Below are 18119 nucleotides of genomic sequence, written 5' to 3' on the forward strand. Positions count from 1 at the left end.
GACGTACTACAAATCCTCCCTTGAGCGTGCGGGCACGTATCCTCATTAATATTCATAAGATATGCCTTCGTCATAGTAGTGTTCGTTCATTCGCCCAGTCCCAGCGGCCACGTCAAACGCCAAAGTACACAATTAAAGGGATAGTTCACCCAAAAATGAAAATTATCCCATATTTCTACTCACCCTCAAGCCATCCTAAATGTATATTACTTTCTTCTTTGAGCCAAACACATTCAGAGTTATATTAAAGAATATCTATAGCTAATATCTAGCTTTATAATAGGACAGAATGGTAGATTTTGAAGCCCCAAAAAGCGCATACATCCATTATAAAAGTAATCCATACGGCTCCAGTGGGTTAATAAAAGCCTTCTGAAACGAAGCCATGCATATTTGTAAGAAAAATATCCATAATTATAAATAAACTATTTTCTACTTTACAAACTATAATCACTGTCTTCTAACGGCCGTATGCGACAAAACAAACCCCAGTCATTAGAAATCTAAAACGAGAAATTTTAAAGACAAATGCGGGAGGAGCTTCAGTTTGTTGTTTGGACCACGAGAGGCGTCGACTCTCACTTACGCTACTCCTACATCATCCATCGGGTCAGAGGTCAATCTTCCGCCTGAACTAGACTCATGTTACCAGAAGCCAGTGATTATAGTTTATAAATGTGTAAATATGTATAATTTTCTTACAAAATATGCATGGCTTCGCTTCAGAAGGCCTTTATTAACCCCATTGTAACCACATGGTATGGATTACTTTTATGATGGATGGATGTGCTTTTTTGGGCTTAAAAAAACAAGATACCATTCACTCCCATTATAAAGCTGGGAAGAGCCAGGATATAAATCTCTGACTGTGTTTGGCTGAAAATCATATACACCTAAGATTTCTTGAGGTATAATTTTATTTTTTGGGTGAACTATCCCAATATTTATAAGATAAGTCTTTGCCATTGTATGATTCATAAAATGTGCTTCCTGAACTAATACAAGACCTCATAGTTTCACAGCAATTTACTTACATAAGTCTGTGCCTCAATGTCATTAGTGTGTGTGTGGCCGGTCAAATTCCTTTATAAGACTTGGCTTCAGGCCTGGGTTTCATTGTCCTTTCAATTTCTCCCCCATTATATTAATGTAGGCTAAAAATTAATATACACATCATATAGGCTACATGTTAAATACATAATATATATTTAAATATGTTTTGCATTGCAATAAAGAGGGTAAATGTTATGAAAACAATGCAAAAATGCAACAAAAAAAATCTTATTGATCCAAAATGGCTTTAGTTTTTCTTTGCAAAATATTGATTGAAATAATTCAATGCAATTCTCATAGATTGGAAAGTGATGTGCAAATAAGTAATAATAAACATTTATTTAGTTTAACATGGGTATAAAAAAAACATCAAACCACATTGAAAATAAATCTTGCAGGCATCAAGGGTACAAAATGGTCCCACAACAAACTATTAAAGACTTCTTATTGCCAAAAAAACAGTCCAATCGTTCTAAAACAAAATGCCTTTACAACTTTCTTCATGTTTTTTAGTACATTCGCATACATTTCCCTAAGACGTGATTTAATAATTGGTTTGTTTATTGACACTTCTTGGGTTTTTACCGACAAATGGCAGCAACAAGACCTTATTTATTATTTTTAAACGGACCAAGGTAGGTGCATTATGAAATAATCGGAATAGTACAAAGGCAAAACATAGAAAATAATGGATGGAAGTAACATAACTTACAACATAAAACCAGAAACACATAAAACATTGCTGGAATGGTTGACAACTGAAACGTGTGTATTCTTCACAAGCTGTTGAGCTCTTGCAGCGTTTGATCCAGGACTTGATGCATCTCCAGGTTCTGCTGTTTGGCCTCAGCCAGACTCTCTGAAATAAACCAGCGTTACAATTCCAAATAAACATCACTGATTGCAAATATATCAGTGCAATTTTTGTAAACAGATTTCATAACAAACCAGGCATCAACTACTGTATAAACCACAGCTGGGTTACGGAAGTAAAATCCCATTCGTTTTGACTGGAAACGAATTTGTAACCGATAATTCATAAACCTTTTTAAATACATTAATACAATGTGCTCTGGGATTTTTTAAGTGATAATATATGCTAACTATTTAAAATCAAATTTGTTATCATGGAAATGGAAACCAAGTCTTCTTGTTGCATATATTTGAAAATTTTGCAGTAAAACATTTGCATAAATATTTTTCGAAAATCTCCTGAGTTCTTACTAAATATTAGATAGTTACTACAGTGTGTACGGAGGCGTATTGCATTCACTTGAAGAAAAAAAATCTACTCTGTTTTTCTGAATTAACGAGTTAATTTTTCATGAGAAAAAAAATTTGCTCTGTTTTTCTGAATTAATGAGAATTTTTTTTGCTCTTTTTACTGAATTAATGAGTTAATTTTTCATGAGAAAAAAAGTTCTTGCTCTGTTTTTCTGAATTAATGAGTTAATTTTTCGAGAGAAAAAATTTTTTTGCTCTGTTTTTCTGAATTAACGAGTTAAAAAAAATTCCTTGAAATATTAACTCGTTAATTCAGAAAAACAGAGCAAAAAAAAATCCATGAAAAATTAACTCGTTAATTCAGAAAAACAGAGCAAAATATTTATTTTTTTCTCATGAAAAATTAATTCAGAAAAACAGCAAAAAAAAAAAAAATTCCATGAAAAATTAACTCGTTAATTCAGAAAAACAGAGCAAAATATTTATTTTTTTCTCATGAAAAATTAATTCAGAAAAACAGCAAAAAAAAAAATTCCATGAAAAATTAACTCGTTAATTCAGAAAAACAGAGCAAAATATTTATTTTTTTCTCATGAAAAATTAATTCAGAAAAACAGCAAAAAAAAAAAAAAAAAATTCCATGAAAAATTAACTCGTTAATTCAGAAAAACAGAGCAAAATATTTTTTTTCTCATGAAAAATTAACTAATTAATTCAGAAAAACACAGCAAAAAAAAAAATTTCCATGAAAAATTAACTCGTTAATTCAGAAAAACGGAGCAAAAACTTTTTTCCTCATGAAAAATTAACTCGTTAATTCAGAAAAACAGAGTAGATTTTTTTTTCTTCAAGTGAATGCAATACACCTCCGTAAGTATGCAATATTATATCTCGGCAAAAAAAAAAAAAAAAAAACACCTCTTCCTAATCCAGCTGTCCCATAAACCTATTATGAATATACAACATGTTGTCCTCTCTATGAATTGCTTTTGTTCCAGTATTGCAAGTAATTTTGCATAAAAGTGTCAACTAAATGCATAACTGTAAATAGCAGTATATTCAGAATTATGCTTTACAAAAGAGGATCATTCACATTTTTTAACATGAAGAAATTATCAATTGTGTTGTATAAAAAAGTTGATAAGTGCTTCTTAAAGGGGACATATCATGCAAAATCCACTTTTTTAGCCCTTAAATGCATTTTGTTATATATTTGCAGTGTTTAAAAGGACAGAAAAGATGAAATTATTCTCTTCAGGTGCTTCGTTTATATCTTTATATTCTGTTTTGGTCATATTTTTCAACCTGTTCACCTGTTTTCTGTTTTCTATGACGTTTTTTGAACTATCATGTCACTGTATTTGCAGCGGAACTGACAAATAAAGACATCGACTACCGGCCCAACACTTCGAGCAATCCGCCATTATTATTTCTCGCTCCGATTTTGTAGTCCGAGCTCAATGATGCAGAAGTTACGAGAGGGCAAGTCAAAATGTTCGGTTGTTGGATGTACGTTAGTGACCTGGAGCACTTCAAGGATTCCCACTTTAACAACCTCCGCCAGTATAAAGAAGGGTTTGCCGATTGACTTCGTCTGAATGAGGGGTAAATTCCTTCTATCATTTAGCTGCTGTGTTTTTTGATGCTTTTCTACACGCAAGTTATTATTAATACAGATTTTTAGTGGTAAGATTGGACCGTAGTCATTTATCTTGTCAGTGTGCTTGTTTTAACAAGAGAAATAGTCGACTTTCACTAATAACACAACATAGTTAACTTAACGTTACATACCCCTGCATCCATATGAAGAGGTTGTTCTGCAGGTTCGTCGTCGTCTTTATCGACTCGCTCGCTCTGGCTCGAATATGTAACTTGATGGACAAGTCTTCCGTTGTTGACATTTTGTTAACGAGTGACTAAAAATGTTCTTTGAAGGTATCGTATATAATCGTATCTCTAATCAAACTACAATAATGGTCGAACGCGGGGAGTTGAACCGACCGTGAACTCATCGACCTGGAGAGTGGGCGGGGTGTGACGCATCTCCTTTTTATTTAAAGGGGCCGCGTTTGAAACGGGTCGCTCACAGACGCACATCAGAAAAGGGGCCTGTGGAGCTATAATAACGAGGAATTCAGACCCAAGCATTGCAGTTATGCTTTATATAGTCCACAAATGTATGATTTATAAGTAAAAATGAATGATTTAAAAGCATGATATGTACCCTTTAATTACCAAAAGAGCTACAAAGATGACTAAAATTAGAAAGATTAAGACTAGGCTTTTAGTTATATTCGTAAAAGCAAGAAATTGAAAACAAGCGGGAGTGTTCAAAGAACAGAAAATATTTATTACGTTTTAGAGGAACAACCAAACTTTAAAAGACTACGTAAGGCACCAGGGTGAGCAGAGAAAGACAAGCAGAGGCACAGCCAATCAGAAAGCCACAGGGTAATTTATGCTGATTGACCGAGAAGGCTGTCAATCACAGTTCTGGTTTACTGTATTAATGATGCATCTGTCTTTACTGCCCTGTCGACATATTACAGAATAGCATCAAGCACTGCTGACACATAAACCGTCTATAAGGCGGACATATCAGTGAGGGCGAGATCCAGCTCTTCACTAATGGCCTTGTAACTCTGCTTCTGAGAATAGACTTCATCTGGAGGTCAAAGGTCAAGAGCAGAAAGGAGAGGCGTTTCGGCAGAGGATGGAGGAAGCAGGAAAAGGGAAAGAAAAGGAAGGAAGCAGTCAGTTCAACAGGTCAGAGAGGACAAGACACAGCACATTAAAGGTCCCGTATTATGCCCCTTTTCACAAGATGTAAAATAAGTCTCTGATGTCACCAGAATGTGAATGTGAAGTTTCAGCTCAAAATACCCAACAGATCATTTTTTGCAGCATGAAAAACGCGCTGTGTGCCCTTTAAATGCAAATAAGCAGCTGCTGCCGGCACAGGGGGCGGAGCTTCATGAGCTCGCACTTAGTCTCTCAGGACTAACCGTTTGGACCCCATTGAAGTCCATTATATGGAGAAAATCCTGGAATGTTTTCATCAAAAACCTTAAAGGATTAGTTCACTTTTCAAAAAACTTTTTGCTGATAATTTACTCGCCCCCATGTCATCCAAGATGTCCATGTCTTTCTTTCTTCAGTCGAAAAGAAATGAAGTTTTTTGATGAAAACGTTCCAGGATTTTTCTCCATATAATGGACTTCAATGGGGTCCAAACAGATCAAGTTCCAAAAGAAACTTTCAGTACAAACTGCAAACTTGTTCAAAGGGCTTTAAACGATTCCAGGCGATGGATAAGGGTCTTATCAAGCGAAACGATTGCTCTTTTTTTTTTTAAAAATAACAGTTTAAGTTTTATAAGATCAAATGCTCGCCTTGCTCTGTTCTGTGGTGCACGTTCGTGACTCTCCTGTTCGAACTCGTTCAACAAAATAAACAAATCAATTGGTTCGTTTCTTTCGCCGAATGAACCAAATGACTCGGAAAAAGATTTGTTCATTTTGATGAACGAGTTCGAACAGGAGTCCGTTACAGAACAGAGCAAGGCGAGCATTTGAGCTTATAAAACTTAAACTTTGTTATTTATTTATAAAACGAGCGATCGTTTCGCTTGACAAGACCCTTATTCATCGTCTGGAATCGTTTAAAGCCCTTTGAACAAGTTTGCAGTTTGTACTTAAAGTTTCTTTTGGAACTTGAACCGTTTGGTTCCCATTGAAGTCCATTATATGGAGAAAATGCTGGAATGTTTACATCAAAAACCTTAATTTCTTTTCGACTGAAGAAAGAAAGACATGGACATCTTGGATGACATGGGGGTGAGTAAATTATCAGCAAAAGTTTTTTTAAAAGTAAACTGCTCCTTTAATGGCAGGCTAGCAGTTACCGTTGACTCGCGCTAGCTAGGCTAAACTATGCAACTGGAACGACTGGATGATATTTTTTTCTCCACTGATAATAAATAACACACAAGCTAACTTGGAAATGAGGCCTGATGTCCAAAATCCTGAACCACCTCTTTAAAAATAACAGGTCAAATATGCTAGCACTATTACCGCTCTTCTTTCACTACAATGAACAGACCAATTAAGCTTAACTAGCTGCCGCGCACAGTCAAAGGGGACAAAGGTTAAATTCCAGCTGACGTATTAGTGACGAACAGTTCAGTTAAGAGGAAACTTACCCTCAAGGTCATCGATGGCCTTTTCCAGTTTAGCCACCGACCTTTCAGCAAACTCTGCACGAGTCTCGACCTGAGGTCAGAGAATGGCCATGAAATATACTCTACACTAAATACAAATGCATGTGTGTGTCCATTATGCATTTCATTTATCTAATAATGACTCATCTGGTGTAATGCAAGGAAACTCAATCGCCCCCTAGTTCAGTATAAGATCAGATGCTTGCTATGGGATTGTGTACATGTGTAAAGCATGAAAGACTTGCATGCAAAACTATTAGAATAATCAGTTGTTTTAGGTTTAACTTTCCCACCTCTTTCAGTTTATCAGTGAGAACTCTGATCTCGTCTTCATACTTGTCCTCTTTCTCCGAATACTACAGAAAAAAAAAACAAAAAAGGTTATTTGGACTATTGGTTCTCAAAACTCAGATTTCACAGTAGCAACATTACACCAGAATTGTTTATAATGCAAAAGTAAATTGAAATAAATATTACAAATATTGATGAATTGCTTTGGATAAAGGAAGTCGCTTTGGATAAATACATCAATGTAAATAACGTAAATGAAATGTATTGATATTATCATGAAATGCATAGCCCCGACAATGTATAAAAATACTACTATGACATAAACTTAATGCCAGTTTAACCAGTTGATTTACCAGCTTAACATTGAACAAACTCTGAGCAAAATATTGTTTTATTATAATTGAGCCAAAAAAATTTGAGATACATTTTATTTTCACTTTGAAAAGTTCATAAGCTGTCCTAATTATGCATGTTTAAATATTTCATTGTATTTAACAACAGATCAACTTTACACAAGACTTTACACAGAAATTCGTTTTGCCCCGTGGAATTATGGGCCATTAGTCAGCTGACTTACCTTATCTGATTGAGCTTCTAAGGACTTGAGATTATTGGTTACATTTTTCAGTTCTTCCTCCAGATCTCCACCTTTACTGTAAAAAAATATAAATATATATATTTTAAAAAGCAAAAATGTAGCAAATATTTTAATAACATCAAGAGTTTTCTGCTTATCAATATTAATCATTACATCATAATCCATTAACTTTCATATATTTAATTTGTTTTTTAACGAGCTTTAACCACTATAAAAGTACCAAGACAAATTCTTATCAACTTGTTGACATGGCAGTAAATTATTGAAATGAAATAAAATAAAAGCTTGTTTCTGCCACAGAATAAAAAAAAAAATATTATAGTTCTTCCTCCAGATCTCCACCTTTACTGTAAAAAATATAAATATATATATATATATATATATATATATATATTTTTTTTTTAAAAAAGCAAAAATTTAGCAAATATTTTAATAACATCAAGAATTGTTTTCTGCTTATCAATATTGATCATTACATCATAATATATTTAATACGATTTTCAACCAGCTTGGATCAGTAAGACACTATAAAAGCTTGTTTCTGCCACAGAATAAAAAAAATATTTCTCATTATTGTCTTTATTTCTCGCAATTCCAAGTGTACATCTAGAAATTCAGATTTTAAACATAAATCGGGAATTTCAAGAACAAACCTCAGAATTGTGAGAATTTGAGAAACCACCTTAAAGTGAACATAAAATCAAATTGGACTTCATTTTCCTGGTCTAAAACTGCACCATTCATCAATGCATGTTATTCCAAAGAAAAAAAAAGTCTTTATAATCTTTAATAAAAATGTCAGTTTGCAACTAAAATTGGTTTTGAACTCTGTTGCATGTTGACTTTAAGCTGGTTAAGCTAAGTTTAGTTAAGCAACTTCTGATTGGTTAAAGAGGACCCATTACGCCTTTTTACAAAGTCTTGATATTGTTTTCTGGCTCTAGAACAGGTTTTCATGCTTGAATGTTGAAAAACTCATTTATTATTTGAGTAAAACTTATTTTTCACATTGTTGCGTCTCCTCTCTTCACAGTCTGTCAGTAACGCTCCTGTCTCTATGAAGCCCCTCCTGAAAAGCGCACTGCGCTCTGATTGGTCGGCTGGAGCAGTGTGTTGTGATTGGTCAATCGGAAATGTCCCGTCTCTTACCATAACCGAAAAGAAATTAACGTTTTTGATGAAAAAAAAAAAAAGCCCTTCGAGGCTGCATTGAAACTGTCTTTTGGACCTAGAACCTTTTGGACCCCATTGAAGTCCATTATATGGAGAAAATCCTGGAATGTTTAATTTCTTTTCGACTGAAGAAAGAAAGACATGGACATCATGGATGACATGAGGGTGAGTAAATTATCAGCAATGAACTCCTTTACTCCTTTAACACACTACTAACTAACTCAACCAGGCCCCGCCCCTTTATTCTGCATATTCATTATTTAAATGAGAAATATTGTGATGTGTTCGTTCCCTGAATAAACTCAAAGACTACAATGGAGGCGTTTCAGGAGTCCAGAAACACTGACACTGATATAGAGAAGAACTCATTCCTGTTAAACTAAAGAAAGATGAATGTGTAAAAAAGCACATTAGGTCCTCTTTAAATCTGTTTACTGTGATGAATGTTGTGGGTACTGACAGTTCTGCGATCTCTGCTCTCTCTTCTGCCCTTTCCAATTCACCCTCCAAAATCACCAGCTTACGAGCAACCTGCAAACACACACACACACACACAGATGAACTCAGAGAGGAGGTTTACAGAAGCACTCCTGATTCAAACGATAAAGTATCTGTAAACTGTATAATAAGTGTGTGTGTGACGAACCTCCTCGTATTTGCGATCGGCATCCTCAGCGATGTTTTTGGCTTCTTTGAGCTGTATTTCCTGAATTTCCATTTTCTCCTCGTCTTTCATCGCACGGTTTTCAATCACCTTTATGCCTCTGGATGCGAAACACACACAGATAAACCATACACACGTTTTGTTATGCAATTTACTAAGTAAACTTTTATAGCCATTAACTTATGCCAAGTGTTTTATCTTATTAACTGAGGTACCATTATGTTTACTCGACCCCACAGATGCATGTGTGTGTGTGTGTGTGTATAATACTGACCTCTCGCTCTCATCCACCGCCTTCTCTGCCTCCTCCAGTTTCTGAAGCGCAGTGGCCAGTCTCTCCTGAGCTCGGTCCAGTTCCTCTTCCACCAGCTGGATCCTGCGGTTCAGAGCGGCGACGTCACCCTCCGCCTGTGCACATACAGAGAAGCAGTGGTTAAAGATCCCCAGGAATGAGGAAGGATAAGTGACGCTCACTGCAGAGCCAAATGATCCGCCCATTACGCCCAAAGAGGGGGAGCTGGATGTCAAGCTCCACCCATTACGATCACAGAGGTGGAGCTAGGCATCAAGCTCCACCCATTATGACCACAGAGGTGGAGCTGGGCGTCAAGCTCCGCCCATTATGACTAGTGAGGGGTAGCTGGATGTCAAGCTCCACCCATTTTGACCAGAGAGGCAGAGCTGGGCGTCAAGCTCCGCCCATTATGACCAGAGAGGTGGAGCTGGCCATCAAGCACCACCCATTACGACCACAGAGGTGGAGCTGGGCGTCAAGCTCCGCCCATTATGACTTGTAAGGGGTAGCTGGATGTCAAGCTCCACCCATTTTGACCAGAGAGGCAGAGTTGGATGTCAAGCTCCACCCATTTTGACCAGAAAAGTGGAGCTGGACGCCCAGTTCCGCCCTATTACGCCCAGAGAGGTGGAGCTCGGCGTCAAGCTCCGCCCATTATGACCAGAGAGGTGGAGCTGGGCGTCAAACACCACCCATTACGACCACAGTGGTGGAGCTGGGCGTCAAGCTCCGCCCATTATGACTAGTGAGGGGTAGCTGGATGTCAAGCTCCACCCATTTTGACCAGAGAGGCAGAGTTGGATGTCAAGCTCCACCCATTTTGACCAGAAAAGTGGAGGTGGACGCCCAGTTCCGCCCTATTACGCCCAGAGAGGTGGAGCTCGGCGTCAAGCTCCGCCCATTATGACCAGAGAGGTGGAGCTGGGCGTCAAACACCACCCATTACGACCACAGTGGTGGAGCTGGGCGTCAAGCTCCGCCCATTATGACTAGTGAGGGGTAGCTGGATGTCAAGCTCCACCCATTTTTACCAGAGAGGTGGAGCTGGAAGTCAAGCTTCAACCATTTTTGACCAGAGAGGTGGAGCTGGGCGTCAAGCTCCGCCCATTGTGACCAGAGAGCACAAAAAGTATTCTCATCGCTCGATAAACTTAAGGTTGAGCCACTGTAGTCACTCGGACTATTTTAACGATGTCTTTAACTTTTCTAGGATCCCTCAGAAGCCTATGGAGGAGTGATCCAGCTCTCAGATTTAATCAGAAATATCTTAATTTGTGTTCTGAAGATGAACGAGGGTTGAACAGCATGAGGGAGAGAAATTACTGACTGAGTTTCATTTTGGGGTGAACTATCCCTTTAATTTTTAAAATAGGTTTAAGTGAGCAGAAATGATGATGAGGTAACAGGTTTGATATTTGATGTGGAAAACGGTTTGGAAATAACATAAAAAATAACATTTTTCTCACCTCCAGGTTAAAGTGGTTTTCCAAACCCACCCTGAGAGACTTTGTGTGCACATTCAACACAAGCTGATTTAAAACCCACACTCTAAAAAATGCTGGGTTGTTTTAACCCAATTTTGGGTCAAATATGGACAATCCCGTTGGATTAAAAATGGGTTTGTCCATATTTCACCCAAAATTGGGTTAAAACAACCCAGCATTTTTTTAGAGTGGTTAAAAGTATTTTAAATCATGCCAGAAATCCATTTCCAACTTGATTTAACACTGGTTGACTATAGAGGGGCATGTGGTCACATTATGGGGTAAGTTGTCACAGTGGGAAACTGCACTGATTTAGCCATATTCAACAAGTTATGTAACAACATATCTTCAGCAAAACAATTAAAAAACACAAACCAATTGTTTTGACCAAAATAAACTAAAGAAGAAGAGGATAAAATGACCAAATTTAAACCAAATGTGACATTTAGCCCTCATGAGGGCTTAATAAATAAATAAATCTCAGTACATATGAAAGTGCTAATGCCTCATTCATTCAGATTACATAAAAAGCTTGTTTTCTCTAGCAGTGGTTTCTAAATCTCAATGAAGCTAGATGATAATTTATACCTCGTGTTGTTAAAACAAGAGTATTTTTATTATGAAAAATGCCCGGTTGGGGCAAATCGTCATGATATTATTTGGCCAAAACAATTGATATTTCCGTATAGCCTATTTTTATGTGTTTATAAGTGCTTTAGCTGACATATTCTACAGTGTCAGTTACATATACATTACATGTAACATTAAATTATGCATAATTACATGCATGCAATAAACCTAAACCAAACCCTGATCCTAACCTTATAGTAGCCGAAGTACATAGTTACTTAATATTACTCAGTACTTAAATGTATAGTTACAAAATAAAGGGTTACATTTTATTTTAAGGTGTCACTGTTACAGTGTAATTATATTTAAGTAGTGAGTAATATTAATTAGCAACACATAGTCTACTTACTATATGCAAATGGGTTAGGGAAGGATTAGGGTTCGGTTGAAGGTTAGTTGCATGAAATTATAGCCTAAGCCTACACAATTTATTTGTCGCCTACATAACAATGACACTGTAAACTAAAGTTTTACCAAATAAAGTGTTACCTTGTTTTATTGTTTAAGGATATAAACAACAAAAACTAGTCCATTAAAAGGAAGAGTTTCACTGTATAAATATAGGCTATTTACACCACATTGTGACAACATGCCCCGCCATAGTGCCACGCTAAACTGAATACTATCGACTTGAGTAAACAATGTGACAACTAGCCCCGGTCTCACCTATTGGGATTTCTGTGGATAAAATTCCCCAAAAATAACATACTCAGATATTGTAAAACAAAACAAGCGATTGTGCAACTTCACCAACACGTTCACTAAAGTGTGACAACTAGCCCCGGTCTCCACTATTTGTGTTCAGCGAGCAGTAAAACGAGTGAAAAGCGTCAGACAGCAGCAGGAGAGAAAGAAAGAGGAGGAAAGATGATGGATTCCTCACTTTCTCTCGCAGGTCTCGTTCATTGTCCAGTTGCGCCTGCAGAAACTGCGCTCTGTCCTGCGCCTCGTCCGCCTGGATCTGCAAACACTGGATCTTCCTCTTCACGGCGTCTAAAGACTTCACAGACATCTCCAAACCTTACAAACACCTGAGCGAAGTGTCGGAATAACTCACTGCATAAGTAAAGAGCGCAGATGTGGATCCGCTGCTTAGAAACGTCGCAAACTTTCCATCGGCGCGCGGCGCTGCAAAATGAGGAATCCTGGAAAAAAGGCAGGAATGCGCCAAAAAAAAGAGAGAGAAAAGAGTCCAATCCCAGGAAGAAGATGCGGGTTTCAGATGACATTGGGGGTGGTGTTCCTGTTTGACTTCTGCTACTATTATGTGCTGACTTCTGGACATATTTGGTGTTTCTTGGTATGTTTTGGTGGACCACGTGTGATTGCATCAGGTAAAATCTTCAATGCACAGAAAAAAAAACACTTTTCACACTAGTTTAAATCATTTATTCATTAACAATGTTAACAGAGGACGGGGGAATTCGGTCATGTCAGAGAATTCGTTCTGAAAAGTCATGCACATTTACAACACACACACTCAGATAACGTATTATATTGAGTTTAATGGAGTTATATGTTGTGGAAATCCCCAAATATATGGAAATATAAAAATGAGTGAAACATTTTTTTCACTCATTTTTTTCTAGTAGCCTATAAATTTCAAGCAGTTACACACCAAATGTGGTTTTTAAAGGGTTTGTTCACCCCAAAATGAAAATGATGTCATTAATGACTCTCCCTCATGTCGTCCCAAGCCCGTCAGACCTCCGTTCATCTTCAGAACACAGTTTAAGATATTTTAGATTTAGTCCGAGAGCTTTCTGTCCCTCCATTGGAAATGTGTGCCTATACTGTCCTTGTTGTCCAGAAAGGAAATAAAGACATCATCAAAGTAGTCCATGTGACATCAGTGGGTTAGTTACAATGTTTTGAAGCATCGAATATACATTTTGGTCCAAAAATAACAAAAATTAGGGTGATATCAGGTAAAATGGGCCATCAGGTAAAATGGGCCATTTAAGGTTTGGGGGTCCCAGCTTCTCTGGAATTTAAAGCCAATGACTGCAAAGGATTTCAAACTGTTGTCATAACTGTGCTTGACAAATAACAGGTGATAAGATTGGTTTATGGTTGCTATGGTGGGCGGGGGAATAATTCAAATCGAGACTACACCAAAAAGCTGCATGGTAAGTAGCCTGGCATACCAAATTGCACTGAACTATTATAAGGATGATACATCAATAAAAAAACAAACATGCTCATAAAAAAACTATGCATACTGTCTGTCTCGATGGCATTAATCAGAAATAATGTTGTTAGTTTGGTATATAAACATATTTTTTGTAAAAGTGATGTTTTTCTTGGCGGCCCAATTTACCTTAACCCACTAAGGTAAAATGGGCAACATGGTTTCAGCTAAAATGGGCCATCATCTTTGACACACAGACACACACACACACACACACACACACAAATAGACACAGACTCAGACACAGATACACACAGATAGAAACTCAGACACACAGACTGACACACAGACACAGAGACTCAGACAGGCTCAATTTTAATTTTCAAATTGAAATCAGACTGAGACAGACACACAGATACAGACACACAGACTCAGACACACTCAGACACACAGACTCAGACAGACACAGAGACTCAGACACAGAGACTCAGACACACAGACTTAGACAGAGACAGACACACAGACTCAGACACAGACAGACACACAGACTCAGACACACAGACTCAGACACAGACTCAGACACAGGAACTCAGACTCAGACATACCGACTCAGACACAAAGACTCAGACACACGGACTCAGACACACAGACTCAGACACAGACACACAGACTCAGACAGACACAGAGACTCAGACACAGAGACAGACACAGAGACTCAGACACAGAGACTCAGACACAGAGACTCAGACACACAGACTTAGACAGAGACAGACACACAGACTCAGACACACAGACTCAGACACAGGAACTCAGACTCAGACATACCAACTCAGACACAGGAACTCAGACTCAGACATACCGACTCAGACACACAGACTCAGACACACAGACTCAGACAGACACAGAGACTCAGACACAGAGACTCAGACACACAGACTCAGCCACACAGACTTAGACAGAGACAGACACACAGACTCAGACACACAGACTCAGACACAGGAACTCAGACTCAGACATACCGACTCAGACACAGGAACTCAGACTCAGACATACCGACTCAGACACAGAAACTCAGACTCAGACATACCGACTCAGACACAGGAACTCAGACTCAGACACACAGACTCAGACAGACACAGAGACTCAGACACACAGACTCAGCCACACAGACTTAGACAGAGACAGACACACAGACTCAGACACAGGAACTCAGACTCAGACATACCGACTCAGACACAGGAACTCAGACTCAGACATACCGACTCAGACACACAGACTCAGCCACACAGACTTAGACAGAGACAGACACACAGACTCAGACACAGGAACTCAGACTCAGACATACCGACTCAGACACAGGAACTCAGACTCAGACATACCGACACAGACACACAGACTCAGACACAGACACACAGACTCAGACACATACACACAGACTCAGACACAGACACACCTGTGTCTGTGTGTCTGTGTCTGAGTCTGTGTGTATGTGTCTGTGACACACAGACTCAGACACACAGACTCAGACACAGACTCAGACACACAGACAGACACAAACAACGCACGCACACACTGACAGACACACAGACAGACACACACACACACACGCACAAATTTTTGTTTTTAAATGGCACATATGAACTATGTTTGTTTAATTTGGCTGTATAAGAAATTGTGTTTAAATATAATTGATGATAAATTGCTATTTCCCTTTGCAATTTGACTGGCCCATTTTACCTGAACAGCTGGCCCATTTTACCTGAAAGGGCTCATGCAAAAAAACTCGGCACTTCTGATGTTTCAGGAACTGTAGGGCCTAAATAATTTTATTTTATTACAAAATTTCAACACAAATGTATCAAAAACAGTCATAATTAATCATAAAAACACATGGATACTGCATATATGGTATTGTATTATTGTCCCAAACAATTTACCAAAAAGTGGCCCAATTTAGCTGATATCACCCTACGACTTTATTCTGCATTGTATTGTCTTCCGGTTCTGTTGTGGATCCGCGTTCAGTGACGCTGCTGACGTGTTTCTGGTGCGTCCGTGTATTCGGGTTCAAATAAATATGGCGGGGCAAAAAAAAATAAAAAAAAAAAAATGCAAGTGTTCCTCTGTGTGGAAATCCTTAGACATGTTTGTGAAGATTGTTTTGTACAGCGTGCGTCTCCCTCAGACTGTAAACGAAGCTCAGCCGCACCAGACACACGTCAGCCGCGTCTTACGTCAGCAGCGGTACTGAACGCGGAGCCACAACAGAACCGGACGACAATACAATGCTGAATAAAGTTGCAGTTTTTGACATTTTTGGACCAAAATGTATTTTCGATGGAGAAAGTAATACTTTCTCCAATTATTAATATGCCATTATTTAGTAAACCATGGCTTTTGCCACTGTTTTATAAGCAACTCAAGATTTACCACAGTTGGGTGTTTACCTATTGAGAATGAGGAGTTGACGTCATTTTACAGTGCCCCTCCCCTTTCCGCCATGTTGGTAGAATTCCCACGACAAAACAGTATTGATTACGTGTGTTTTTAGCTCGGTAGTAGAGGAGTTTCTCGCAATACCGCACTGTTTTACCATGCCTGGAAGTAACTGCTGCGTTAAAAACCGATAAAAACCCTGGTAACCGATAGCGTCACCTACCATCATGGCCGAATACATTCTCAATACTATAGGGTTAAATCAGTTTAACGCGAAGTCTTGAATGTCTGATGGCCTTAATCAAACCTCAGTGTGAAGACAACAAGAGTGAGTGATAAATCAATACTTTTAAATGAGAATTCACTGCATGACGCTACTGCATAGCATTTGTGTTCGATTCAGTGAATTCCAGCATGTGTGGGAGTATTTTTGCAAATGGTTTAGTGAGCTGCAGACGACTGGAGGGTGTGTGTGTGTGTGTGTGTGTGTGTGTGTGTGTTTCTCCCCCCATGAGTTGGATTCATTAGATTCAAGGGCTGAAGGTTCATTGTTTGCTTTAGTTGAATTCCTCACATTCCTGCGCTGTGTGTGTGTGTGTGTAATTGTGACTGAAAGGAAAGAAATGAAGTGAACTTCATGCTCTGCACACTGTTGCCTTGTATAGAAATATTACACAAGTTTAGATTGTGCCACCATGATCTAATTTAGGAATGTCTGGATTTTTAAATCTAATTTGTGAAACAGAAACAACCTATCAGTATTTTTAAGTCCATTTTAAGACAGCGTATCTATCATTTAAAAGGAATAGTTCAACAAAAATAATGAATAAAGAATATCTCCGTTCCAAAACCCACTGCTCCCTAACCTTCAATTTCAATTAACTAAGAATTTAAAACAATTGTTTTTATGATTAAACACATTGTAAGTTTGTTTATTAAGCATTATGCATGCATTTTAAGAAAACTAAATGCATGCTTTATCTTGTGTTATAAAAGTTACAAGCACTATTTTGCATTGCATTATTTTGCTATAATGTATTGTAATGTTGTTATGATTATTTACCAGATGATACAACATATTATAATGTTGTTTTAAGATATTATGCATTATAAATACAGCCATATAATGCATTATAAATACAGGCTTCATAGAAAGTGCTTTTTCTTTGTAATTCTTTGTAATTTTTGGTGAAATTTACTAGCAAGTGTAAATCCTTCAACAAATGTTTGTCAGTGTCGTGTATTTAAAGCAGTGCATTCTGTGATTGTCAAAATAATATCTTATAAAACAGTGTCTAAGTTTTGGAACAGAGCTTCTTTCTTCATTTTGCACAAAGTTAAAACATACAGTGATGCATTCAGGCTCTTTAGGAGACTTATACAATGAAATCAGTTCATGCATCAAGCCATGAAATTGATTTATATAGTGATTTTCACAATATAAAAATTAGCTTAAAGCAGCTTTGCAGAAAATCATGATGTTAATGTGTATAATAACTTAAAATATTCATGCTTTATAGTCAAATTTAGCAGATTAGAGCTAGATGATAATATTGCGTACATTTAGCGACGATTCAAGCAATCAAGATTCGCTATATATATATATATATATATATATATATATATATATCACTGTATGTGTTTATGTGGATAAAGTTGAACATGCACATTTTATATAAAGAGCTAGGCGATAATTAAAGGAGTAGTGAAAATTAGCCCATGATTTACTGACCCTCAAGGCATCCTAAGCTAATTTTACTTTGTAACGTATTAAATATGAATATTGTTCTTACACAAACTCATCACTTTGCTTCAGAAGGCTTCTATTAACCCCTGTTTATCACTTTTTTGAGCTTCAATCTGTTGGTGGCAATTCACTGCCATTATCAGGCTTGTCTGAAAGAAGAAAGTCATATACATG

At 37.6% G+C, this 18119-nt stretch overlaps 1 protein-coding gene across 3 annotated transcripts in view; it reads right to left on the bottom strand.

The window, feature by feature from the left end:
• Positions 1-1367: 1367 nt before the first annotated feature.
• The window catches only part of tpm4b (tropomyosin 4b), a 21454-nt gene continuing 4702 nt past the window's right edge, over positions 1368-18119 (bottom strand). Inside the window, exons 1-8 of one of the 3 annotated variants that reach the window (XM_039648882.2) lie at positions 12515-12766; positions 9497-9630; positions 9205-9322; positions 9019-9089; positions 7365-7440; positions 6790-6852; positions 6479-6548; positions 1368-1912 (exon numbers count right to left, since the gene is read on the bottom strand). In XM_039648882.2, coding sequence (XP_039504816.1) covers positions 1830-1912; positions 6479-6548; positions 6790-6852; positions 7365-7440; positions 9019-9089; positions 9205-9322; positions 9497-9630; positions 12515-12643 — 744 coding nt within the window. In that variant the 5' untranslated portion in view covers positions 12644-12766 and the 3' untranslated portion in view covers positions 1368-1829. Of the gene's footprint in view, positions 1913-4606; positions 4943-6478; positions 6549-6789; positions 6853-7364; positions 7441-9018; positions 9090-9204; positions 9323-9496; positions 9631-12514; positions 12767-18119 lie in introns of those variants that run through there. The other 2 variants (XM_039648864.2, XM_039648873.2) reach the window with 2 other exon arrangements.

This window comes from Pimephales promelas, chromosome 5, assembly GCF_988280905.1.
Source record: "Pimephales promelas chromosome 5, fPimPro1.hap1.1, whole genome shotgun sequence".
Classification (NCBI taxonomy): domain Eukaryota; kingdom Metazoa; phylum Chordata; class Actinopteri; order Cypriniformes; family Leuciscidae; genus Pimephales; species Pimephales promelas.